The following is a 27514-nucleotide window of genomic DNA, read 5'->3' on the forward strand; positions in this document are numbered from 1 at the left end:
TGGATATGGTAAGGTAACGCATGTCTTGTTTTGCAACCAAACAACATGTCAGTATTTAAAAATGGCCGTAGATACGAGTGACTGGCAGTGATTTTAATTGTACTACAATCGATATATTCTTATAATCGTTGCGGTAAATGCGGCAATGCCCTAACTTATTTATAGTACATCCTATTCTTTTTATTAGCCTGCCAAGTATTTTGACGTAAGAGCCTCGTGAATACCGATTTATACTTTTAATGCTATCCTGTTTCCCGTTCATAGCATTTGACGGAACTAGAAGTAACTCAGTTACTATTTAATATTTGCGAGGCATGCCTCTTCTTGCATAGTTGGCCCATCGATCTGGACAGGTAAATGACGTTATATACTTTTTAATAACTGAATTCTGAATTGATATCGCGGTAACAATTGTGTAGCAAGGTTAACTGTGAAAAGCCAGTGAACCAAGAAAAACACTTCTCCAACAGTGTCAGAACATTCACAAAGAATAAACCATGTCGTCTGGCTTTAAAGATGGTCTACGGAATACAGGCACACTTCCAAAAAGCAATAGAAGAAATGATAGAAATAGGGAACGGTCAGCTGCTAATCAATTGATAAACAATTTGGTAAAATTTTTTAAAAATAAATATGTTATTTCTAGTTTTTTTTTATGAAAGATATTTATTTCCATAATATTATAATGTATTTAGTACAATCTAAATTATTGTATGTTACAATATTTTTAAATTAATTAAACAAATGAAATAATGTTGTATTTCACGTAAATGTATCGAAACACAATTTTGTTGTAATTTAATCTGCATACTATTATGTAAACGTGTGAAAAGTATTTTATATATTATTAGAGAAACATTATGAATTTAAATATCATGTTTCTTGAATTGATGTAATTTGAACTTTGTAAATGAAAACTTTATGCTGCATCTGTATATAGCATTTTAGAAGATAATCTATTAATAGATAGCTGAATAGTGGGGAAGTTCTCTCTAAGAATACGTATCCAGATACAATTCTACCTCGAGGCAGTAGGGTTACATTATTTCACTCACCATTTCTAGAAATCATTTCTCTGTACACCTAATAAAGTGTCTTTACTTTAATAATTACATGCAATAGTACCAGCTTGACTGGAAACCAGTTAGTGAAAGGAAACATTTAAGGATTACAAAGAATAGTAATACAAGATCAGTTCCACCAGTACCATCAACATCTTATCAAGATATATCTGAATTTGGTATATATTTAAATTCTTATGGCTGTCTGTTTCTACAATCCAATTAATTAATATTTCCTTTGTCATAGCATCATATACCTGTGGACGGCCATACACTTACAGTGCAGAGGAATTTACACATTGGCCAAAGATGGGTCCACCTACAGATGCTCAAACTCAATCACCTTCACAATTCGAAGGAAGAAAACCTTCTAATGTTGATAGAATGGTAAACTATAAAACTAATTAATATTAATAAATATATAAATAAATCTTCATTAATCTATTACAGCCTGATAGAAGTCAAGTAGAAGCTCGTTTAAATAAAATTACAGAATGTATCAGAGTTACATCAACACTAATGGACTCGCTTGTTCAGTCCGCTGATCCTGTAAGTATATACAAAATCAATAATAATATGAAACAGTAATTGTATGCTGTTGTACTTCATATTCCAGAGAGCACAAGCACTAAACGAGAAATTGGGTACCATGTTGGAGGACCTGTATGATAGTGAAAGAAAGTTAACCAGACTTTTGGAACAATATGATAATCATGAAATGTTCTTTGAGGTTGTTACAAAATCTGTGCATATTTAGTTGTATTTGTAATTTGGTGAATTCTATAATTTGGTGATTTTGTTCCAGAATGGTGAAAACGGGGATGAAAATAACGAGTTTAGTAGAGAAAATAAACTTCGTAAGGCAGAAGAGTTGCAGAGGAAACTTTCACGGCTAATGAAACATCAAGCTAGTGTGGTTGGAATGCAATTAAGTGTCACAGAGAAACTAAACGAAGCACGCCAAGCTCAGCAAGCTCTCTTACAAGATAATCAAAATGAAATTACTACTGTAAGCCCATCGTTACCCGTTGTGAATGTTGATCAACTGGAATCTGCAGCAGCGACGTTGGCCGAACTTCAAACAAAGAAAAAACGCATGGACCACATTGTTGCAGAATTGCATGCTATGGAAATATCTGACAGGGGTAGCTGTGTTAGTATACTATTTTTCATGACATAACATAATATAATAATAGACTGTATTATCATCCATCATTTTTATATTTTAGAGTTTCGAAGGTTCAAGAAACTGTATAAGGGATAAAGCTGCTGAACTAGAAGCTATGAAGGCACAGCTTGCTCATTTAACAGCATTAATGGATGAAGTGACAAGAGCTCGCGAATGTCTCGATACAAATTCTGATGCTGAACCGGAAGTAGATTTAAACGGCGATGTAGCATCTACTTTAAATTCTAATGAAGAAGAAAATGGAACGAATATTACGTTTGAACGACAAAATGATGTTGACGAAAAAAGTCACGAAAACGCTAGAAACGTAGAAAATGGGCCTACCGTTGAAGAAATTCAGGTAAACTTATAAATATTTCAGTGTGCATAATAAATTGCGTTTATGCTTAATTTTTTTATAGGCTTTTACGCAAGAGTTACGGGAACGATCTGCTTTATTGGAAAGTACTAGGTTAAGATTAGTACAACGATTCAAACAACCATCAAATTCAACATCAACAACAACAGCTCCTTCTAATTCCACAACTGTTTTTCCCATTCCGACTCCTCCCCCATCAGTTACGACATCAACTAGTTCTGATAAAAAATTGGATAACAACAGTTTTTCAGAGGCTTTGCCAATACAAGGAAAAATACGTCAAATCGAGGATCGTATGCGAAAGGTACTTTTTAAATATTTCTTTTGCGCATGGAGATAAACTAAAATTCTAATGTAATGTAATGTTTGTTCTATGGTGCAATAGGATTCATCACATTCATCTAGCGTCAACCGTGATTTAGGAGGACCAACTGATTTAAATAGCCACAGAAGTTCCAATTCTCATATTAGTAGCACAAGCACCCCTGCTAATGTTTGGCCTCCTTCCGCTGTAACAGGTAAAGTATATCACAGCAAAACGTCATTACGTTTGACCTTTAAATTTCTGCCTTATGATATATAGGAGGTTCCAATGAGCAAAGTGTAGATGATGTATCAACAGAAAATTTAATGGACAACGCTCAGACAACGGCCATTGAGAATGGATTCAATGGGAATTGGTGGACATATCCACCACCTCCATTAAATCAAGTGCAACATGGTAAGACATATAGAGTGCATTGAAAATAGTTAAATAAATCGCAAAGGCTAATCTACTTAAAAAGATAACTCGAAAATGTAAAATAATATTTTTTCATTTGATACCTTATTTTCGAAAATATTATAATTGAACATACTTTGTCGGTTGAATCACGATTTTCGAAATATTATATGGTAATAGAAAGATTAAAGAACTTTAGAAGACTGTAGTATATAAGAATAAAGTGAATGCGACTCTTTCAGGTTCCTCTGAATATTATCGACAATTAGTGTTAGGATCTCAAGCTCAACAACTTCAGATGATGGGTACTACAATACAACAGTGTTGTCAATTATTATGGTCTCAACAGCGTGAATTACAAGCCATGCGCACAGCTATTAATCAGCTACAAACACAATTGAGACAAACACACTTGCAGCTGCGAAGTAATAACAGTGAAAATAATGATGAATATTCTAATTTAAGTCGTAATGCTCATCACCTTGGTGAAACATTAGATTCTACATTGCCACCAAGTTCGTCTCTACCAAATTTGGTGTCATTACCAAACTCTTCTCCTGCATTCTCTCAGAATGCTACAGCAACTTCTGCTAATTCTCAACATCAACAACAGCAACTGAATAATCAAGTACCGCCTGGAAATAGAGCGAACAACTATTGGGACAATTTTAGAAGGTAATGAAATGTCCATATATGGTTACCTGATATGATTTCTATTATTTGTCCTAGTGCCATGGAAGTGTAATCTATATTGATACAATTGTATCATATACTCAATTGGAGTTTTTACATCATGTAATCATTCAATATAAGATTTGGTTTTTCATTTGTGAAATTCAGTTTTTAATCAATGTCCTTTTCTTTTTTAACTAGATGTTGTTAAAAAAAGGAATATAACATTTTAAATACATTTAGGTACATTATAATCAGTAGATCGTGTACATCCATCTATCATTTTTGTGTAAATCTAATTTTATCATTGCATAAAATAATAAACTTCACAGTCTATCTGTACACTCTTTGTTCTTACTTATTACTACCCTCGTTTATACCATATCACATAAATCACCGTTGATTTTAATTCTATAGTCCAGTGGTTAGTGAATATGAAACTAAATGAGGATAGTATATTGGTACGTAAACTATGGGTATGTAAAATAAAGTGTTGAAGAATTCAATGAATTGAAATATTTTAATTTCGACTAACAATATATGCTCCAACGACAATAACTTTAGCTTCAATTTTCTTGTTTCGATTTTGTTTTGGTTTTTTCATATATAATCCTTAACAGTACATGAAGTTTCATTTTCTACAATATCTCTACATTAATCATTTTACCTGGTAATGCATGGAATGAGTATTTTAGAAATGATTGTACATGGAAATTAATATTTGCGTGTGCTTGAAATTTTCAGTTATTCCAGACAAAACTTGCTCTCAGGGAATGCAAAAACTGTGACTGATGCTGCAACGGGTGGTGTTACAAATTCAACATCCACTGGAAATACTATGTCAACCGTCAATACCTCTCTCATGTATGTAGTTACACAAACTACTTAACTGGAATGTCTAGACTTGATTTCTATTTTCATATATCATAAATTTTAATTAAAGAAAAGACAAACGCAATCGGGAGCAAGGAGCTGATAATTTGCCTTTACCTTCATTGAGTGTGGCGGAAGCACAATATTCTTTGAATTTGCAATTGCCATCTAATTTGCAACAGCAAGAGAGGGAAAATACTGTGACACGTAGCAATATTTTAACAAATGAGGTATCTCAACAACAGGTTGACAATCTATGGGAAGAGTCACATTCAACATTTCGACTACCATCCATTGTAAATGATGAACATCCACTTCCAAACTCAAGGTATAATTATTCACGGTACAACTATTAACTGCTTCATCTTCTAAACAATCAGGTATATTCATTTTTATATGTATTATGTAGTCCGGAACTGAGGGAAGTCCTAAGTTTACTAATATCAGTAAATAAAAAGCAGCCAGATTATTTACTTACTGTACTAAGAGAAATTAAAAACATAAGTGAAGATCACAGACTACGACCTCGTCTACTGAGATCACTGCGTTCTTTGCAGGATATGCAACCTTTGAACAATCCATTGGTTAGTACATTTTTCCAAATATATTTGCACATCTGTTAGACCTTAGTAATGTATTGTTCAGCCTGTCTCCGGAATTATGGTACAAACGACCGGACGGTGAATCTACAAGCAGAAACAATTCAAAAAGAAGCAGGATACTGCTTCCTGCAAATACTTCAAACTCATTTCTCTCAAAAACATTGTTATTCCTTTTGTGTGTCTTATTTCTGCATGTAGAATCACTACCTGGCCAATTATGCCATAATTCTACACACACGGTATATATTCATAGTACTTTTTTACAGAATGAAACGACTGACCAAACTGCAAGTGAAAGTTGTCAATCCAGTGACGAAGATTCTGACATAGATCTAGTATTGGTTGTTGGTGCAGAAAATCATTTGTTAGATCATTTAGATATGCCAGTAAGTTTTATTATTAGAATTCAGGTAGATATTTGAAACAATGTTTCATTTCATACTTCATATATTCTCTGCAGGGAACATCTTCAATTGATTCTGCGTGCGTTTTGCCTTTAACATCTACCAGTAAACCTGGTTATAATGAAGATTTGGCAGAAGCGGATCAGTCAAGACCTGAATCTTCTGGCAATAAACAGGTACTTAAAATGTGACTTGTCTTTGTATTATAATTTTGAAACATATATTACAAAACATAATTGAAATATTATTTTTCTTTATAGATCTCCAACACTGAAGAAGATGATGACCAAAGTCAAGACGAAGCAATTGGACCCTTAGTTTCTACTCAAACATCAGATTGTGAAATCGATATCCTTAATATTCTCGATAGTTAAATTCCATTTTTATATAGAATAGAATTCTAAGTTCTTTTTTGCGTTAAGTATTATATTTTTACTTATTTTAATACTTTATAGTACGTTAATATCTTTCTCCTAAGAGTAAAAATATGACAAGAAATGTTTTCCATCATAACAAGCATTATTTAAATTATAAGAAACATTGTAGCTTTTAAAAAAGGTAAATATTTATTTTTAACTTTATGATACAATGTAACAACATACTTATGAGTAACAAATATACAAGTTTTGATGTGAATACAAAAAATATAAATTTTAGAAATGATTGTCATGTACTCTAATTAAAATTCTGTCTCCGTGCAATCATTATCAAGCATTTGTAGTCGTTGAAAATGGTAAATAGAGCACCCATGTGTTTCAAATAAAGCTGTTTCATACTCAGCATTATTTTCAAGCGATTTCAATATATTGCTTGACAATAAATGTTCTGTATTACTTAAGAGATTATGGTTACCTGCTGTCAAACAGCAGCCCTTGTTTCTTACAGCAACTTGTTGTTCTATCGTTTTGTTGACAGTGGTAGTTATATGCAATAGTTCCGACTCATAAGACACCTTGGCCAATCCATAGTCCTTTGAATCTCTTGCACCATGGTGTGCGTGGTAGTTACCACCGCCTCTGAAAGGAAACCCACAAACTTATCGACTAATTTGGTTGGATACATTCTACGTCATCCATTTTGTCAGCAAATTATGTCCTTACCATAGAAAAAAGACCAAACTTACTAAGTGTCATTAGTTTATGAAAAAATATTAGCACCTGTGCTTTCCATTGCATACCATTATCCATGGTACAGAAGATGACAGGATGCATTAAGCTTCAAAATTAATTTAATGCCAGGATCGGATGAAAATCTCTGTGGTCACACGTAAATACACAACCTTATCCCCGTAGGGATGTAAATCGAATATTCATAAATTTGTAATATTAATTAACATAATATAATATAATGTCGAAAATGTGGTAACGCTATCATCGTTTATTCGTTATACCTATCCAATGATTTCTTCTTGTTACTCTACTAATGGTCTACTTTTAGATTTCTCTTATCGTACTTTTTTTTCTAACATGTAAGTATTTTCCCGCTCAAATGTGCACAGAAGAAAATACAACGACCTCTAACAATATCTAGCCGAATCACGTACAAATATGAATTGATGAGGTCGAGGTATCGTGTGAACGGTCACTCGAATCGAAAACGGAAACATTATCGAATTTCGCACGCATGGAAAAATTCGAAATAATGATATTGCGAATTCTCTCCTACCTTCGCGAAATTTTTTTGGGTCGTCGACAGGGTAGTGATCACCGTTGCTTCGTTTCCGGTTTCTCCGTCGGAGCGTATCCGCGTAGCTGTGGGCCGTCTGTTCTTGACGCTGCTGTTGCTGATCGCTAGCCTTCAATCGAGTTTGTGCTGATGCTTCTAGAATCACGGAATCGTTATTCAAATAGCGAGATGCCATAGAATAATCGTATCCGTCTTCGTCAATTTCCATAGCTGTATCATAAGTACAGGGACTGTGTACCGGCGTTTCACTAACTTCCTCGTGTTCTAATACAGGATTCAGTTGATTCTCTTTTTTAAAATTCGGCACGTAACCGTAATATGTATTTGACGACATGAACGATGGAACGGCCGTTCTCGTATTATACATAGCACTGCTAGCTACCGCCATAATTAGTCTTTTCTTTTAATACCGATTTCCAATAGTATACCGAAAAAATCTCTAACGATTGCGTACGTTTAAGCTAATAAAAAGAAACAAACAGAAAGCACCATAAAACGAACGCGACGTTGACACTTTCCCAGAAGAACAGCTAATGTAGTTCAGGTTGGAAGCCGAATAGGCTCGAGTGGCGGATCGGCAACGTTCGGCCGTACTCGCTCGATTTAGTCCATTTCTTTCAATCCCCACCAACTTGTGGTTCCATCAATCGAGCCACACATAGAAATTTGCTAAGGTTACGTTAGTTATCTGACTCAACATTTGAAGATATTTTCAGGGGATGATTCTATTGTAAAATCAAACATGATTTTGAAACGATTGAAACGGCATTCAAACATTCATGTAAAGCACACAGTACGCAGCCGTTGACGGCGCTGTGTTCTCATTGGCAGATTGCATTACATAACGGATGGTATTGAAATCACTTTATTCTTACAAACTGAATACTGAAGTAACTTTGCTTTTGCATAAACTTACTAGCTCATAAAAATATTCTTTGAAGACCTTGATGAATATTACAGATTTTGATTCTTCGAACTTTTCTAAAAAAAGCGCAGTTCGAATGAACGATTTCATACGAGGAGAGTATCATGAGGGGGAAGCTTCACCCACTTGGCACGCTCCCCGATTACACAGCTGTTGGTGAAACACGGTGAAACAGTCGATTACCTCACCTGTTTGGTGAGGTCTGTGAGGTGTATTAGTAAGCACCGAATATTCTGTATACTTCGTTTTTACTACAGGTGCTTAACACGTTGACTGACAGTGTAAAATATGATATAAAACTAAAAAATTTACGTTGTTTTAAGTAATTAATGAAAATTTATTTAAAATTTACTTAATTTTTATTTATTACAGGATTATATCATTAATGCATTTTAATGGATTTTATTGAAACACGGTAAACATAAAAACGGTTGTCCTTCGCAGGTATCACAAAATGTGACAACTTGTTTAGTCATTTTTCTGGCCATTGCTCTACCAGATTCTGTCACATTTTAACATGAAATGATTTACAATATTTTCGCACTGCAGAGACTTTTCCAGGTTGTTTTTGGTATTTGTCTCGTTGTTTTTTAGAAGTTGTTGCAATACTGCCAGATGGAATGTTTTCTTCTCGGCAATTTGTAAGGTGTACTGCTAATTTTTTCCAGGATTCAGTAATACTGATATTCTTCTTCGTGATATCTTTATATAAAATGTAACTATTTAGAACTGTGGTACTCAATAACAGTTCAAAGGCTAGCTTTCTATACCATTTCATGGATCTGCGTAGTGGATTATTGTAGGCATTCATTTGGTTGGATAAGTCGACAGCTGCCTTTCCTCTGTTATAGTCGACTATAATTTGTGGTCTTAACTTGTGTTCTGATCGACTTTTAACATTCACCATTTCTGATGAATGCTTTGTCGATAGAACTAGGATGTCGCACTTATCTTTCCATTTTAAAATGGTTATTCCTTGTTCATTTTCTTTTGCAATGATTTCTCCTCGTTTTAATTTTTTCGATATTACTTGCTGCGGATTTCCTCGTCGATTTGAACGTAATGTTCCTACTAAATCAATATTTTTATTGATTAATTTTTCCGCTAATTCTAAACTTGTATACCAGTTGTCAGTGTATAGTGTGTGTCCCTTATCGAATAAATCTCTGCAAAGAGACATTACGATTTTAGTGGGCGTAGTATTTTCTTTTTCTAAAGTTTTCCCTGTATATACACGAAGAGCATACGTATAACCTGATCCATTGTGCAACTTAAATATTTTGGTTCCATATTTATGGCACTTTTGTTTTAAATATTGTCTTATTATAATGCAGCCACTAAACGGAATCAAGGATTCATCAATACATATTTCCTCGGTTGGATAGTAATATTTTTTAAAATTTATTTCCAAAGTGTCTATAACTGGTTGTATTTTGAACAAACGATTGAAACCATTACTGTTTCTGTTATCTGCAAAATGTAGCATTCTCAATAACAGTTCAAATCTGTTTCTGGACATGATTTTTTTCGGAAATGTTTGCATATACACAGGATCGTGGGACCAATATAAACATATGGCTGGTAGTTTCATTAGTCCCATCTATAGAATTAGCCCAAAAAATTTCTTTATTTAACTTTTATTTGTCATTGTCCACTTTGCCAAGCGTTGCATGCATCCACCTTCTAATTGCTATGATTCATATAAGTTTGTTTGTTCGGCGATTTCCTCGAACAATTTATCCAGCACAAATAATTCATAGCAGGTTTCTATCACTATATCTGACCCTATATGCAAATTTTCACTTACAAACCCAGAAGGATGTGTAAAAGGAACAGTGTTTGGCTGATTACCCCTTGGATCATGCCATTCTCCACCATTCTCCACCTCTTCCTCAGATGATAAAACTACATCTACTCTAGGTGATTTTTTAGCAGAAATAATTTCACTGCTATCGCTTTCACACTCTTCGATTGACATTTTTACGTTCAAGGCTAAAGAAAGTTTTTTGTCTGCACCGGACCAAGAACTGCAAAGAACTGAATGAATATAAACGTAATAAAGCATTTCTAAAATGTATTACGTGAAACATTTCTAAAATGTTTGTATTACTTTATCGTAAACAGAACCCCGGCCGCCAGCCGATTTTGAAGAAATCTTATCTAGCGGGCCGAACGATAAACAAGACAAAAAAGACATTAATGTCTATAAGCATTTCATTCTACATAAACGTAAATATCTTCTACTGCGATAAGACACAATGGCCCTAATATATTTACACATCTGTATCGAGTAAATGTCAATCTGTTAGTAGTGCGCTTCGCATTGCTATACCGCAATACCAGCTCTTCTAAGCAGCGCGCGTGGCCTGACGGGGATTTCCGGGAATTCGCGTGGCGCTCAACGTGTTAATATAATTTGAAGATTACAAATATATATGGCGCGTGTACTTATTTGAAATAAAAAGAGATGAATACCAAAGGTAATGCAATTTCGCAAAACTGCTGTTTCAATTATCCACTTAATTTTAATAACCCTTGTTTCTCCTCGTTTTTAGATCACTTTCTAACAATGTATACCAAAAGTAATACAAATTCGCAAAATTGCTGTTTCAAAAAAAGAGATAAATATTATTCTACTTTGTATTAGAATTTTATTTATGCCTGTTTATTTTTTATTATTTTTACTTGCGTTTGAACGCCATAAATATTTCAAACCAAATTTTTTTTCTCAACAAAACTGAACAAAAAAGAAAATATCCTAGCACAGATCAAAATATTATCTTGTCTGTAGTCTGTAGGGTAGGCAGTATGGCAGTAATAGAAAAGCGTGACGCTAAGATGGCAGCACTAGAAACTAAGCGTGCATCAATTGGGGATGTAATTTACAGGATTTAAAAGTTTCGATACCTACATATTTTTTTAATGCATTAAAGATAGACAAATGAATCGAAAACCGAATTCCCGTTTCCGAAAATACCGGGTGATCAAAGGCTAACAAATGACCGCTAAACGTATGGGCATACGATGAATTATTTGAATAATTCAATAGTTGGTGGAGTGACTAGTGATTCTGGTCTCCAATTGAACAATGTTGAAGTGTTATATAGTAAAGTGCAAAGAGTTTATATTAAGCCACAACATAAAGAAGAACGTCAACGAGAACTGCGAGTTAACGTGGAAATTCATGCCGGTCTCAGTCCGGTTTGTCGCAAGGTAAATACTTCATTCGATCACGTTAACCTATACTGACATAATATACAGCTATACAATTTCAGTGCATTTGTATATTTTCATAATTCTAACGAAAGCCGGGTACTTTTTAATTTGCGTATTCTATTTATTGATTAATATCATGACTTTTAAAAACCTCTCACTGAAATATCTGTAGAATAATATTGTGTAATAACATTGTGTTTACATTACAGAGTTTGTGTGTTTTGCTAGCAGATGACAACGATCCCTGCTTTTTGTACTCCTTATTTATTACGGAAGACGATTTTAAAGTGTTAAAATCCCAACAGGGATTACTGGTGGATTTTGATAATTTTGCAACTCAATTAATATGTTTATTAGAACAATGTCAAATGCCATCTGCAAGTTTGTCAAAAACTCCACCAAAATTTTTATTACTGTTAGCAGAAGAAAGTGGAGAATGGATATTAAAACTGGTTGAAACAAATAATTTCAAGCATCTGTGCCATTTGAGCCTGAACATATCGCCTGCAAGCGATTCTGATTTGAAAACTCATATGGCTATGAAAATTAAACAATTAAAAGAAAATATTCTGCAGCAAAGTAGAAATGCTGTCACACTTGAAGCTAGATTAACTGATTTAACAAATAAGGTAGAAATAAAAACAAAAGAATTAGAACAATTAGAACAGAAATATAGTGCAGAAAGAAGTCAGATGCAATTATCTTCTAGTGAACAAATAAGTCTAGAAAAAGATAGGTATGTAAAGCTACACAAGATTTTACCAAATATGTTTACTAGATGTATGTGAATTATTATTGATATTTTACAGATTTGCTAAAGCTCGATTCGAATGGCAATGTCAAAGTGAGAAAGATAAGTTAGAAGTAGAACGTAGGCACACAGAAATTGTAAAAGAACTGCATACAGAACTTGCTGAACTACGTACACAAAATTTAACATACAAAGATAAGTTATCTCTTCTTGAAGCAACAAACGTAGAACAAGTAAAGCAGCAGCAACACCTTGAGAAAGAACTTAATGTGACACAAAGAGATTTAAATTTAATGAAGAAGCAAAACTCTAAATTAGATACAGATTATCATGAAAGAGATAAAACCGTAAACAGTTTGAGAACTAAAGTTGCTGTCCTTGAACAAGAATTAAAAGACAAAGGTGTACTTATTGGCAAACACACAGAAATGTTGAAAACAGCAAAAGAACAGAAACAACACTTGGAGGATCTTTTAGCTGACAAGGAGGGACAGTTACAGAGAAAACAAAATTCTTTGCGAAACTTAAGTGATGAATTAGTTAAAGCTAATGAAATATTGACAAAACTACAGAATGAGCTAGCTTCTACTAAATCGAAATTGAAATTAAGAACGAGTATAGCACTTGAGCAAGAACGGTTATTAGATACTAAACAAAAAGAGGTTGGTCAATTAGAAAATAAAATGGAAAACTTAGTTAAAGAAGCAAGAGATGCAAAAGCTGAGGTTGAAAATTTGAAGGAGCAACTTAAGATAATACAGAACCAGTTAGAAGAAAAAGAAAAAATAATAAAAAACAACGATAATGGTAAGACACTATTTCTGTTGATTATTAGAATTATTTTTAATATGTGTTGTTAAACGTTTCTTCCTTAAGAAATTATACAAACGGTTCTATTATAATTATTCTAATTTATGTTCACAGTCATTAGTTGGTTAAATCGACGATTAGCAGACAATCAGTCTCCATTACAAAATGCTACTGTAACAGCTCCAATTACTGTACCTTCCTCAGTTCAGCTCACTCTGCCAAGAACAAATAAATTAGTTACAAATAAATATGAAACACGTACTCCCGCACCTAGTACAATGCAGTCAAATATGTTGTCTGGGTTACCAATGAGGAATCCAATTGTGCAAAATCCAAATATTAATCAAACAACACGCATGTCCGCACGATCTATGGGTGTCGGTATTACTGACAGTACGATGGGTATATCGACGTTTAACAAAAGTGGCCAAATATCAAGTACCAGTACTCCTATGGAAAGGATTAATTCTTTAAATAAGTTATCTGGAAATGTCGCAGGCTCTTCTTCGACGCCAGCTGTAATAGAAAATAATAACTCGTGTTTACCATCAAATGGTACAAAAGCGAAAAGTTCAAGTGCTACATTACAGGGTGGATTAAGGAGAGCTGGTTTGTCAGATAAACCAATTTTGCCATCTGCGTATTTTCCCAAAACTTTACATTAATCTAAGATTCGAATAAATGAAGTAATAGTATACAGACTTCACAGTTGTGTTATTATCATAAAAAGAAACACTGCGGTTTGAAACATCATTCCAAATTAAATTGGCAGTATTTCAAAAATGATGATAAAAGACAGTACAAAATAGTTACTCAACTGAAAAGTATTATTAAATGAAGGTTCAGACTCCAAGCTAAAAAATACTATTGTAAACTTGTATGTATGTATGTATGTATGTATGTATGTATAAGAAAATAATACGAATATTTATTTTCTTGTATTACAAAAAGAATTCTAACAAATGTATTTGCAGGCACAAGTATTTTCATTGTGACTCTGACTAGGTGGGTTGAATGAAAATGAATGATTGAATTGTGTGATTGAGAAGAACATAACTACATGAGTAATTACCATTCACAACAGAGAATCTCATTCAAGAGACAATACAGTATTCTGCATTTCTACGCATAATATACAATGTTAGACTTAAAATATTAATATTTCTAAAACATTTATCAGAGAGTGGTACACATATCACAAACATTTTCAAAGTCGGATTTTATACCACTGTAAATTGCAAATAAATATTTCATTATTACGTAATATTTATTTTAGCTCATAATGTAACAAAGTGCCAATAACAATTCGAATAATACTTCAACTCTTTCCTAAATTAATACAGTCTCATTACTCACAATGATATTATATTGCATAAAATCGTAAGCTTATTTTGTGAATAGGTACCTGGAAAAATCTTAAGTAGGCACTGAAGATCTTGTAAATATTATTTTTTATAAATGTTTTAAAAGTATGAAGCATTAAACTTCAATATAATAAGCGAAAGTATTAAATAATTAGAATTAAGGAAATCAATGTGCCTTATAATGCAAGTTAAACTAGAAAAGTTCATCTTTTATATTAAAAATTTCATGACATTCTCTTAGAATTAATGTATAATTTTTTATCTACTGCAACATATTAAAACCTTATAACTCTGAACTAGTTAATATAAATACCCCAAATTAATAAAAATAATATTATATATGTATTTATGTTGTACAAGATAATTTTGTTCAAATATCTTATATTTTGCCAGTCTTAATATGATGTATTGTATTCTTAGTATTTTAATTTAGAATTATTTATTAATTAAATCAAAATCGTAGTACAAATGAAATTACAAAAAAATGAACTTTAGAAGCTATATGGTTTCCAAAAATGTGAAGGAAAATGTAAATACATTAGAAACACGTATTATTGATAAACCAGAAGAAGCTCTTTATGGTTTATCTTACAGTTTTTTTCACATGAATTATTTCTAGTCTATAAGGTACTTCACACATATTCATTTACTTCAGTAACACAATGACGTACTTCATTATCGAAAAACACATTTTGCATATACTGGTTACCATTTAGTAGCATATGTAGTAAAAATATTCATTGTTAAGCAATATGTAAAATACTTGTTTTAACAAAGTTTAATTGATAAACCTATTACTATCTTAACATAATGAGAGTCAGTATATACAAATTCCAATTTTTATTTACAATTTAGTACATTAAAACCAATAGGTTTAGTATATATATACATGCATGATACAAGGATGTCGCTTACAAAGCACGGTGATTTTTTACATTTCAGAAATATAATAACAGTATTAAGCGTAGTAAATACAAAATAATTGCATACATGTATGGCCAATATATTTTACTACCTTTTGTACATACTGTTTTAATAAAATATATATTACATAATATTGGTACTGTGGATAATAAGTAATAAGCAGAAATTAAACTGATATGAAATTTAATTTTCTATATTATATTAAGAATCTATATTATGACAAGTATCATTCAAAATGCATTCATAAACAAAAAATAATAAAGAGGATAGAATAAATTTGATATAAAGTATACAAAAGATAAACTTGTAAATTAAGCAAAATACAAGAAAGGTATTAAGTTAGTATATTATTTAAAGATGGCCAAAATACCTTATTTAACTCTTTATCAATTTTGCACGTATACAGATTATTTCGTACCATATAAAAATTGTTTGTCCACTGTTTAATGCTAAGTCGAATGTTACGAAACAAAGTGTAAAATTCCTATGCATTACAAATCCAAAATAATTTTTATTAAACTAAAAAAATTTAACTTTGATAATATTAGAAACCAATTAAATAATCAGTTTCTATTTTAAAAAAAGACAATACTGCACACGTTTCTTAAAACAAAAACATATAATTTTCTAAAAATTTTACTTATTCGTTTGAATTAGCTTTTAATGCACCGTCCACTAATAAGTCTGTACAGCCCACATCTAAAAGTGGAAGATCTATTCGTTTGCGTCTACGTTCACATTTTGGACATGGTTTATGTGCATTTAAACATTCAATATGAAATACTGCATTACAGGCTCCACACTAAAATCACACAATACATAGTTCATTAATAAAAGATGTTTTATATATTAGCGTTAATATCAAACAGGAAAAATAACATTAACTTACTCTATATGTAGACTCCATATTAAAAGGATATATAACGTTTGGATTATTACAAATTTCGCATATAAAACCCTTTTGACTGCAAAGCCAACAATTTAAAACATGATTTCTTGCAAATTCTACAACTTTTTGTAATTGTTGTGCAAGAGTTCCATTAGGTATGTCAAGAAGGTCAGAAATAGAGTACTGATGAACATGTTCATACAGATAGTCTCTGGGTGCAACTTTTTTTTGCAGAGATTCAATAATAGGTTCACGACAAGTGAATAAATAGGCTCTTAGTAAATTCAATTGAATTCTTAATGATTGCAATTGAGCCATATTATCCACAGCCATATAAATTCGTGGATTCAAGACTTTCAAGTCTAGTAACACTGAACAATCCTGCAAATATGCTGCAGCTTTATTGCATACAGGATAGTGTTTCAAATCCCAATTATAAATTACTTTTGATGGAATGATGTAATCATTTGGTGACATGCAGTTAGAACAATAATAATGTCCTAAATATGCACAAACATGTGCTTTTGAAAATGTCATACCAATTGCATGACCACAATCGAAACAACAATAATTTTGTAAATCCAAACCCTTTTCTCTGGGAAGTTTTCCCAATTGTTCATCAAAATTTATTTCAATCTGAAATCAATGAAAGAATTAGATTATGTTTTGAAATGTTATGATTAAAAAATAATGAATTATATGTAAAATTATACCTTATTTTCTGATTGAGCTTTGCTTCCATTATCAACTGTTTCTTTTTTCGGATATTTTTTTAAAAATTCTTGAAGATCCGGTGTTGATGTATTACCAGCGATTTGATAACTTTGGACAATCGATTCATATGTGGCCCCGTCACCTGGTGTACGAGGTGCATCTGTCGCAGAGTCAGGAGATATTACGGAAGAAGTTAAAGACGACTCACAGTCTTCAAACGATGTTGACCAACCTAATTTTCTAATTAATGAATTTCCCACTGTAGTTGCAGCAGTATCTTGCGATGTATCAGGATTTTCTAAAGTATTTTCAATTCCTGAATCTTTGGTATCAGACATTGCATTAGTGTCTGCAGTACTAGTATTTACACTACTAGTATTTAAAATTTGTTTTTCTTCTCCTAATATTTCTAAACTTGATTCCTCTTCCACTTTTACAGGTGTAACGTTGCTTAGACTGTTTGCTGAACGTTCTGTGTCAATATTATTTGATTTTGCAGTAGCCAATATAATTTTTAAAGCTTCATCTTCAGTAATAGAAACTACATTATTAAGTGCAGACTGTGATGAATTAAAAGATCCCAAACTACCAATAGAACTAGCTGTTTCAACTTCATCCAAATTTTCAGTATCTCTTAATTCTGTAGGTATTGTTTTTGCAACATCAACTGCACTCTGTACAGGACAAGATTTCATTGGTGGTGACCATATACCTGCTAATAGAAGAGGTGTAGATGACCAATAATTTAAAAGACTTCCGCTACAGGCAATTTCAAAGCGAATGTGTTCAAGATTTTCAATTAATCTTTGTGCTATTTCCACAAGATCCAAATCTCTAATGAATGCATAAGGATTATAATACGGTTTCAAGGCTGAATTGTCTCTCCTGATCGAACAAAAGTAGCTAGCTAACAGACCTTCGTTTAATGCTAGTCGTATCCAAGCTCTGCAATATCCAACTTCTGTATTGATTTGACTGAAGGTTTGTATTTGGTCTATGATCTGACGATGAGAAAAAACTAATAGAGGGCCCCAGAAGCTTGGCTGTGGCATAGTGTCTAGGTCTGGACCGCTTAGAACTTCTGTTACACGATTTAAAAGACTGTTCTTTAAGCCATGTAAGAAAATTGCTTCCAAGACAGAACAAAGAGTCATACTTTCTTCGCAATTGCCAATTGTACAGTTCTCTGCACCTGGTGCTCCTTCTATTTCCATCACGCTGACATTTAATTGCTTTTGCAGAGATTGTTTGACCATCACATTCCTCTTGTTGGTCATAGAGTTGACCGTCTTCAAAAGCGAGTTCATTTTTCCGAATTTGATGTGACACAAGGGATGTAGTCGTATTATTGTAATTTATTCTTTCAAGCATCTTCGCTTTTCGAATAAACGGGAGTTACCTAAATGTTCCAAGGTAACTCGGTGGGACAATCGTGAAGTATGGTAACTCAGTGTAGCAGATAGATAAATTAAATCTGTACGACCCGAACATTACGTTTATACTGACAAAGAAACAAGGAAGTGCCGCGAAACGCAATATAAATCATAGCGTGATAAGAAAAGTGGATGAACTTCGAACCAGTTGTAATACATTCCAGTGTTATCTCTTCGTCTTGTTCAATGTATATTCGAGAAATAGGTTATTACATCATGTAAAAACAAAACACTGCAAGCGACCTCCTTTATATCTTAAATTTCTGTTTCCTGGTTTTGGCTCCGAATCAAATTTACCAAAACGTTTCTTTCCTTTTTTAAGTCGATTACTACGTACTTTTGATCAAGCAAAAAAACTAATTCAATGTACACGAAACATGATTTATCAATATTTTCATCACTGCGAAATGTCTATTTGCAACATCTTAATACGTATCACAACGATAGATCGCGCTGTGATGCATATCTGTGCAAGGTACATCAGCAGGTGGTAGTGGTGCACTTGACACGTTGCTCATTATTTAGAATTGCTGTTAACCTTTTACAAGGACAATTATATTTCGTGACGTATCGTTAGCTTAATTCATATACTGGAAGGTTGTATAATATTAAAAATATTACACGAAACACAGTAAAGAAATCCGAATTGTATATCCTGTATATCCTTCTATATTTTTTCTAACTAATCTAATTGTTCGCGTATTATAATACAAATAAGTAATTTTAAATAAGTTATCGCTTTTGCATTAACGCCACAAAATAAATTTTCATTTATTAAAAAATAAATTTTTCATTTAGTTAGTTTGTATACATTTTTAAAACATTTATAATAAAACAATGTGAATATCGGTTCACTTATTTATTTTGATTGTTATAAAAAATAATTACGATGTGTGCAGTATAAAAATATATTATAAAATTTACTCACGCGTCGAGTCACGTGTGTGTATTTAGATTTTGTGTCAATGCCAACTAACAATAAGATTGATAATGATTACATTAATATTGTGTCACATGTCAGAAGTTCCCTTTTAGAAATAGTTATACACATTAATTTATTTGTTGCATCTAGATTGTGGGTCTCTTATGTACGTTTGCGTTATTTTTTTACGAGACAATATTTCTGAAAAATTCTTAATAATATTTTTACTTTATTTTTACCATAAGCTATTTTTGAACGAGTGGTATACATTTTCTTTTTTTATAAAACTGTCGATTTTCACAAGTCAGTATAAAAGCGATAACATTCTTAATAGGGATTAATTATAGCTGGATTGTAGATTTTATTATTTATATTTATAGCAAAAATACCATTTTCATCTGAATACAATTTTTAAACGAAAGGAACAAATTTCTATGTTGATTCCAGTAGTTTCCTGAAATTGATGCAGAAGTATCCGAAATCCGATTATAACATACATAGGTGCATAAAATACAATAGTAATAAGCTGTGTAATAAAAATGTAGTCAAGTTTTCGATGTATCTTTGGCGAACCGAAATTTTTCATTTTGCAAACAACTGCGGAACGCGCGACTCTGTAACGAGGACCGCAGCGTATCTATTGTTCGTGCATAAAAGTTTGATCGTGCTCGCCATTCCTATCGGTACACCTTGCCATTGAAAGCAGCAGCCTCTCGGAATTCTGATCGGGTGTCAAACGGTTACGAAATGTAAAACGGTCCATGAAGCATATGACGTTCATTGCTTTAGATTCTGTAACCATGTTCTTTCTTCCTATACCGTTCCTATATTTAGATGTGCACTTAGCGCATCTCAAATGTTGAAACAGGTATATCTTGTGTGAATGACCGAATACGCATGATGGGACGATGCGTGTTCCCCGTTTGACGGCGGTAGAGTTCTGGTATGGGAGTCAGGAGAGAAAGAGAAAGGGCAACAGAAGCGAACAGGCGGAAAGAAGCGAGCAGATTGAACACGAGGACAACGAAGCAAATAGTAGAATCAGGGCCGTACGATCATCGCCAACGAGTACCACCCTTTTTACTTAACAATTCATCATAATATTCGAGATTTGCACCTTTGTCACAAAATTACATCAGACACACCGTCAAACAATCTACTACTTGTTTTGTAATATCTCCGGTTACTTTCGAAATAACTGGAATGTTTCTTCTGTGTTAACATTAATATTATTCTCAGCCCAATATTAATTTAATTAAACAGAAGGAGTAGATCGCAATCGAAATTGTATCGCAATATCACTGAAGCCGTTTCATGCCTAATATAGTAAAAATATAATTTGGTACATTGATTAGTTCACCTAATATACTATTCACTCCTGTTTCTAGATGATCGAAGAAATCCACATTTTTTAAACAAACGGTTTGATTGGATTGCAAGGAAACTGATAGTTGTATAATATTTCATTTTCTTTAAAAATATAAGGATGAAAAGATTTTTTAGTAGATTGATGTAATAAATGAAGGCAATCTACCTCCCGAACATCCAGTCCTGGTTTTTGAGGAAACGTCTGGAAAAATTCAGCAAAATTGTGATTTATTTAATACCCAAACGACCCATGAGAGAACATACGTATTTCAAGTCAGATTACTTCCGTTCTGAATGCAAAGGAACGATGCACCGACGCTTGCACTTCCTTTTTACACGATCTCAAAAACAATGAGCTTTCTCACGTTTTATCGGCGTATGGAACACTATATGCTGTTTTGAAAACGTCGAAATATACGCAGCTAACAGAATGAACAATGAAGAACAAAATGAAATATTGATTTCAAATAATTATTTGAAGCTCGCACTGAAAAATTGAAATTTATATTACATAAAGTCAGTTAAAAAAGGCGCCATACGTCCTCTAAAGTGGAGTAACATCTTTAAAAGTGGACCAAACGACTCGAGTTTGTTCAAGAACTTAGAAGGACTAGGGAACCTTGAGAAAGAGAACACTTGAGAAAAGATTTATAATTGGCAAAAATTGACGAAACAAATGCATGCGAACTTGTGAAATGAAATAAAATATTTCAAATAGTGTTTCCATTAGAATACGAAAGTAAATAATTATTTCGTATTAAATAATGTAATAGTTTTATTTTTAATACCTACTATTTTATTCAACAATGGCGGTGTTAGAATCAGATTTTGTTTTTTAAACTATGTTATGTGTCAACGAATGCATATTTTCAATTTGTAAACATGAATATTTCATAATCCTAGCTACATCGAATATTTTTCATTTCTTTACAGAATATTCACGTAGTCACGTCTTGAATATTCATTTGCACGAATTGACGCGCTTACATAAAAACAATCAACATTTAAATAAAACCCAGATACGCCGAATATTTTTAAATTGTTTCAATGCAAACACGTCATTTCGTACACCTGGCTTTAACAATTCGACCGCCCACTGTAAATCTCGAAAGACTATCTTATAACATAATCACTAAACTACCGAGAAAGATATGGGACTGATGTAATGTAATTACATGGCTGTGCATCTATTCGGACTGAATTCAATTTTTATCGTAATATGAGCTGCAATAAAGAAGTTCATCCGAAAATTTCTTATGAAAACACTAATAATTTCAGTAATTATGAGAGAAAAAAAAATGACATAGAGATCAGTGGATATTCATACAAAAAAAAATTGCTTGCATCAATGTCAAGAAACTCAAGCCAAATAGAACTTTCTTTCCCCTTTAAGGATTTTAATAATAAGCTGAAACGAATACTGTTAATTCTGTTAATCCGTCTGCTACTTTAAATTGCTCCTATACATGTTTATTATAAACGCATCAAATCCACCGTCTAGTGATTATAACTGGTTCGGTAGTTCTAGCGTTAAATAAAAATGTGTTAACACTAGATTTACGGGACCCGTCGAAATGACGGATTCTAATATTTTTAAATTGCGAATATTGAGATTGTAAAAATGCATCCGTGAGCAATTATTTAACAAATTGATTTCTTTGGGTATATATTATTTAAAAAATGGCTACAAACTTTGATCGATACATTCATGTTATTTTTATAAAGTAATGTAAAATAGTCATTTTTAGTGTTCCGTAAATCTAGTGTTAATTCAGTCCAACATTGTTCCGAGCGTTCCCGAAGTACCCTCGGCATCGTCGACCGCAGTCGACGGCCCTGCGCATGCAGGTGGTGGAGAGGTGGTAGGGGGGACTAGAGAACCGAGGGTGTCGGTCGTTGGGTCGGTGCGCGCGGAACAGTGGCGATTCGACTGGTGGAGCGGCAGGGGTGTGAGTGTCTCTGGCTCGTCCGTTCTAACAGAGAGCGCGTGCGTTGCGTATTCGCAGCATCTCGCGCAGTTGCACGCGTCGTCCGCGTTTGCCCGGAACGCTTTTCCCTTGACTCCTTGACTCGTTCAAGATCCGCCAGCTGTTTCGGCCTGGATGCGAGCTACGGTCGATCGTGTCTCTTCCCCCCTTGAACAGCGTGCGAGAGAACGAGCCCACGGTGTGCACGTGTGTCGCGTACGTCAAGTGGTAGGCGTCGTCCGTGTGCCGAATGCCGTAATCCCCGATAACATGACATCCCGTGGAACGAGGGCCCATAGAATCGTAGTGTGCGAGCGATCCGAGGAAACGGGACCGGGACGTCGGTGTGTAACTGGGTGTGCGCTAAATAATTGATTTCTCGGTACGAGTATCCCTGACTCCGATGAAGCTAGACATGCTGCCTTCGAACACGGTCGAGCTGCAGATCGGTGGCTCGCCGCCGTCGCGGGAGTACGAGACGACCAGCAAGAGCTTCCTCCTGGAGACGATGCCCGGCGACTTGCATACCGAAACGGCGGCTTGCCGTTTCTTGGAGACGGGGGTCGTTGCTCGGTGTCAGGAGCTGGTCAACGAGACCATCAAAACCATACCCGAGTCCGAGTGTACCGCTAAAAAGACGATCGAATCAGCTGGCAGCGGCGGCAGGCACGTCAACGCTGCAGCTCGGCCACGGCACAGCTTCTCGAAGAGCTCCGCGTCCCTGCAGAGCCTGGTTCTGCGACGGATTCGAAAACATGGTGCGTCCTCTTTACCCTTGGAGGTCGATCTCTCCTCTTACTCGTCCCATCCCGGATACCCCCTGCAAGATACACCCAAGGAGAACGTTACCGCCGGTTACCGTAACGACGACAAGACCTCTGTTACGACGCGTACGTCCACGCTACTCTACCCATCCTCCGCGCAACAACCGTCCTCCCGGACAGCCAGCAACGGCCAGGATGTCTCCTCCTCGGTGAATGTCGCCAGCGTAGCTCCAGCTACCACGACCAGCAGCACCAGCAACGTCACGTCCTCGGCCAGTGGGAGCCACTTCGGCAATACCGCGTCCTCTTTGATAAGGACCACTAGTGTGATCACCGCGGGACCATCCACGTCTTCCTGGAACAACTCCACCGAGCAGGAGTCGGATTACGTCGTCGACCCGGTACAGGGAAACGCTTACCACAAAGGACAATTCCTCGGAAAGGTGAGTCTTCTTCTATGCCATCTACTATCGGACACCTGTCGTGTCTTCGCGTCTTCAGTCTTACGGCTTCACCGTGGAAACGGATGTTGTCATGGATGGCAGGAAAAACGATTCTTATCACTCGTTTTGGTCGTCGAAATAGCCATACTTGAATTTCAGATTTTTAACGCTTTTAGGTTCAGCTCTAGATAGGGTAAGGGCCCCAATTACTGTGCCTATATTAATAATACTTATTTTTAAAGAACAATGAACATTTAAAAAGAAGTATTAGCTGATTTTAGTGAAAAAAATTTTAAATAAGATATTACAATTTTTTTCATTAAAATCAGTTGATATATATGTTATAATATCTCTTTTTTAATATTCATTATGCTATAAAAATAAGTACAATTAATATAGGCACAGTAATTGGGACCCTTATCCTATTTGTACAAACAATTCGATGGAACAATTGACGAAATTTTGTTTCATTCCTTTTCTATTCTTAATTGGACCATATGACCCGAGGACCAGTATACGGGATCGTCCAGTTCATATTAGCGCATCTCCGCTGTTCTGGAAAATATAAAGAAACTTTTTTGACTCTAAAGTCATTCGGTATAAATAGGACAATAACAGTTTTAGTAGGTGAATGAGTTTCGGAGATTTCCAGGTTACCTTCATTTTATAAAAGCCCTTTGCACTCCGGAATTTTGTAAACACCTGTTAAATGTCTCCGTAGCGGAGCCACCGGAGTGCTAAGGGTTACAAATACATATTTTTCTATGCAGTATTCGATGCAGCTCGTCATTCTCCATAAAAAGGTATTAACCTGTGTACGTCGAAAAAGGATTAATTTGTTGTTGATATTGTCATTGTTGTAGATATTGGAAGTTAGATTGTTTGCCAATTCATAGCTGCATTACTGGATGAACCCACCAAATTATAGTATAGTAAAGTCTTGATCTAATTGTGAGCCGAACGCAGCTATACGATCTTAGTCGGTTCGCCTATTCTCTCCAGTTGGGGCATACCCCGCGAGGGGCCGAGAAGTTCGAGCTGCCTCGGTCGCCGAGCAGTGTGAAGTGTAAACATGCCGCGTATCACCGGCAATTTCTTTATTTTTCATTATCTTTTTTATGGGACTTTGTTTCTTTTATGGGATATTTGTGGCATTTTTCTGATTAAAATGACACCAAACATCATATTGACGGTATGTAGTGCGCCTTCAGGCCGCGCGGTCCGTGTTTACACGCGCTGTCCTTTTCTACGTTCGGCGCGGTCGACACGGTCACAAAAAAAAAAAATAGTAGCCCGACACGATCTATGTAATAGCATGGACCCGAGGATTGGTTTTACGATTAGATGAAAACTTTACTGTATTCCCTCCTTAATGTCGCATGTTCATCCCTACATCTCTATTACGAGATGAGTTATCAGCCAAGGAGGATGAAGGCAAAATAGCCTCCACTACACTTAATGCGTCTTGTTCCGTTTCTGGAGTGAGATTTTACGGAGGAAATGTTGTATCAGTTTTATACACACAAACGGATATAATATATCAAAAATTCGCCTAAAATGATGGTCAGATTATCATTATACTGTGGATTTTATGCATTTCTGATAAAATTGCATAGTTAAAATTGAAAATCGTAGAAAGATTAAAAGAATTTAAAAATATCAATATTAAAGAAAGAAAGAAAGATGTTTTTACTCGGTTCCCGTCTCTTGTAATTAATGCAGAAAATTTGTATTTTGTATATAAATCCGCAGCCTAATCATGGTTGCCTACAGAACGAATAACGTACCTTCTGGAAAAACGTATAGGTATTATTTAACAGTAGAATACTGACGTGCATCATTAGAATGACTGAATTCGTTGAAATAACGGGTTCCAAATTTTCTATTTCTCAATTACCGTGATTGCAATAGCTGTTTTTACATGAAAAATGATTAAATACATCAATTCATTGCAATTAGAAGGCTATAAAATTGAATAAACACAGACTGGTTATTTTTAAGATAATGGAAATTAGTCACGTTTAGTGCTTTTTTACCACTTTAGTGCTAACGTGCTTGTTAAGAACACTAATAAATTATACGGTCCATAAAATCAAGAGCAGTTAGTTTGGTTTTCAAGTAATCACTACAAGACATTGCTTAGAAAAGTATTCGGTATGTATTATGACGAAACAAATATTACGAATTTTAACATGTTCCGATTATTATCTAAATTTAATTACGTTCTCCTAGAATGCTGAAACGTTATGCCGTCTGACCATTCTCTTGGGAAATTAAAAACGAGTTAATTAACGCGAGGATACTGTTATGCGAACGATAGTCAGAGGGGGGGTCTACGCATAAGGTCTTAAAAACGCACCACGCGCATCTTCAAAATAGATTTTACGCATTTGAATAGTAGCACATCTAAGGTTGGGTGTGCTTATGACAATTTTCTAGAATATTTTGGTAATCAAAAATTCGTACAATTTTCCAAGTTTGTTGGAGTTCAATTACCAGAGTGGCACATTTACTCTGTAAATGGTTTTATAAATGTTTTTATTTATTCGATAAAATATTCATACAAAGATTTAATAATTGTAGGATAATAAGGGCGATTGCAAGAAGGATAGAAAATGTGGTCGGGTAAAAAAATTACTTTAATAGAACGGAGGGAAAAAATACAAATACGCCCGATAAGTCAGGCTTCTCAGTCTCACACTCTCTCACTCTCTTTACAGCTCCGCTAGCTTATATACAATTCTTTCACAGCCCCTTTTCCGACTCCCGCTTGGCACGTGCACGAACCTAGCAAGAAAAAAGAAACGAGCACCGAGCGTAGGTGTCCACTTGGGCTTTTCCTAAAAATATGCGCAACGAGTGCGTGTGTACATTACCGCGCTCGGTGACGCATCGTCCGATCGCTTGTTGATAATATAATTTTTTATGTTGTTTGAAATCATAATATTATTTGAAATAAAACGGGCGAAGAAAAGAGACTTCAGTAACTTTTCTAACATAACTTTAGGGAGTATAGAAAAATATTGTTTTTTATTCGGAGAGGTTTATGCTATAAGTCATTGCGAAAATGGAGTAGCTTACATTAACCTTTAAGGAAACATTTAGTCTGGAAAGGCTATAAAGTTTCATTATAATTTGAAATTTGCACAGATCCTACTAGAATGTCTGGTCACTTGGAACTGTAAAATATATTGATAAGAATTCAAGGATAAGTAGGTATGTATTTATGCTTTTGAAAGGAGAAGTGCTGGTCTTTCACGCGAAAATATCGCTCTCTTACGCCAATCACTACAAGTAGTCGTTTCTGTAGTAACAAAGGCCGTCTGGTGCTCCTTTCTATGATAATGAGCTAATGGAAACTGCATTCAACACTTGGCATAATTGTCTGCAATGCTGCGAGCGACATGACACGATATCCATAAATCCGAAATCGAATTAGATAATAGACCGCTGCGCTC

General features: G+C 34.4%; 6 protein-coding genes across 11 annotated transcripts in view; 3 read left to right on the top strand and 3 right to left on the bottom strand.

Annotated features, from left to right (window-relative positions):
* Nucleotides 1-34: 34 nt before the first annotated feature.
* On the top strand, nucleotides 35-6544 carry Cmb (combover). Of its 4 annotated transcripts, none has more exons than XM_076785537.1 (18): nucleotides 35-133; nucleotides 265-353; nucleotides 1123-1240; nucleotides 1309-1448; nucleotides 1512-1610; nucleotides 1678-1791; nucleotides 1867-2214; nucleotides 2291-2590; nucleotides 2652-2912; nucleotides 2994-3126; nucleotides 3192-3329; nucleotides 3572-4004; nucleotides 4746-4865; nucleotides 4945-5202; nucleotides 5284-5458; nucleotides 5743-5862; nucleotides 5937-6056; nucleotides 6141-6544. In XM_076785537.1, exons 4-18 carry the CDS (start codon nucleotides 1371-1373, stop codon nucleotides 6252-6254), a joined length of 2811 nt encoding a protein of 936 aa, XP_076641652.1. In that variant the 5' UTR covers nucleotides 35-133; nucleotides 265-353; nucleotides 1123-1240; nucleotides 1309-1370; the 3' UTR covers nucleotides 6255-6544. The 4 variants fall into 4 exon arrangements, with proteins under 4 accessions (XP_076641652.1, XP_076641650.1, XP_076641651.1 ...); XM_076785535.1 differs by adding an exon at nucleotides 420-611 and having other exon boundaries at nucleotides 48-353; XM_076785536.1 differs by having other exon boundaries at nucleotides 49-353.
* Nucleotides 6421-8112, bottom strand: LOC143352764 (uncharacterized). The gene is made up of 2 exons (XM_076785567.1): nucleotides 7546-8112; nucleotides 6421-6894 (listed from the first exon to the last, which is right to left on the bottom strand). The coding sequence occupies exons 1-2, from the start codon at nucleotides 7952-7954 to the stop codon at nucleotides 6560-6562; spliced, it is 744 nt and encodes a 247-aa protein (XP_076641682.1). The 5' UTR covers nucleotides 7955-8112; the 3' UTR covers nucleotides 6421-6559.
* A 195-nt stretch (nucleotides 8113-8307) lies between these two features.
* On the bottom strand, nucleotides 8308-10094 carry LOC143352762 (piggyBac transposable element-derived protein 4). Its single transcript, XM_076785564.1, has one exon. The coding sequence runs from the start codon at nucleotides 10089-10091 to the stop codon at nucleotides 8997-8999; it is 1095 nt and encodes a 364-aa protein (XP_076641679.1). The 5' UTR covers nucleotides 10092-10094; the 3' UTR covers nucleotides 8308-8996.
* A 1208-nt stretch (nucleotides 10095-11302) lies between these two features.
* Nucleotides 11303-14173, top strand: Sas-6 (Spindle assembly abnormal 6). The gene is made up of 4 exons (XM_076785557.1): nucleotides 11303-11704; nucleotides 11917-12443; nucleotides 12517-13265; nucleotides 13383-14173. The coding sequence occupies exons 1-4, from the start codon at nucleotides 11516-11518 to the stop codon at nucleotides 13931-13933; spliced, it is 2016 nt and encodes a 671-aa protein (XP_076641672.1). The 5' UTR covers nucleotides 11303-11515; the 3' UTR covers nucleotides 13934-14173.
* Nucleotides 14174-15457: 1284 nt separating this feature from the next.
* Nucleotides 15458-19031, bottom strand: Plekhm1 (Pleckstrin homology and RUN domain containing M1). 2 transcript variants are annotated; one of them, XM_076785554.1, is made up of 4 exons: nucleotides 17392-19031; nucleotides 17159-17319; nucleotides 16446-17081; nucleotides 15458-16358 (listed from the first exon to the last, which is right to left on the bottom strand). In XM_076785554.1, the coding sequence occupies exons 1-4, from the start codon at nucleotides 18464-18466 to the stop codon at nucleotides 16197-16199; spliced, it is 2034 nt and encodes a 677-aa protein (XP_076641669.1). In that variant the 5' UTR covers nucleotides 18467-19031; the 3' UTR covers nucleotides 15458-16196. The 2 variants fall into 2 exon arrangements, with proteins under 2 accessions (XP_076641669.1, XP_076641668.1); XM_076785553.1 differs by having other exon boundaries at nucleotides 17159-19031.
* A 3777-nt stretch (nucleotides 19032-22808) lies between these two features.
* Nucleotides 22809-27514, top strand: part of LOC143352740 (serine/threonine-protein kinase PLK1) — a 44314-nt gene continuing 39608 nt past the window's right edge. For both annotated transcript variants that reach the window (XM_076785486.1, XM_076785487.1), the window contains exon 1: nucleotides 22809-24056. In XM_076785486.1, coding sequence (XP_076641601.1) covers nucleotides 23253-24056 — 804 coding nt within the window. In that variant the 5' untranslated portion in view covers nucleotides 22809-23252. The remainder of the gene's footprint in view (nucleotides 24057-27514) is intronic.

Source organism: Halictus rubicundus, chromosome 3, assembly GCF_050948215.1.
Source record: "Halictus rubicundus isolate RS-2024b chromosome 3, iyHalRubi1_principal, whole genome shotgun sequence".
Classification (NCBI taxonomy): domain Eukaryota; kingdom Metazoa; phylum Arthropoda; class Insecta; order Hymenoptera; family Halictidae; genus Halictus; species Halictus rubicundus.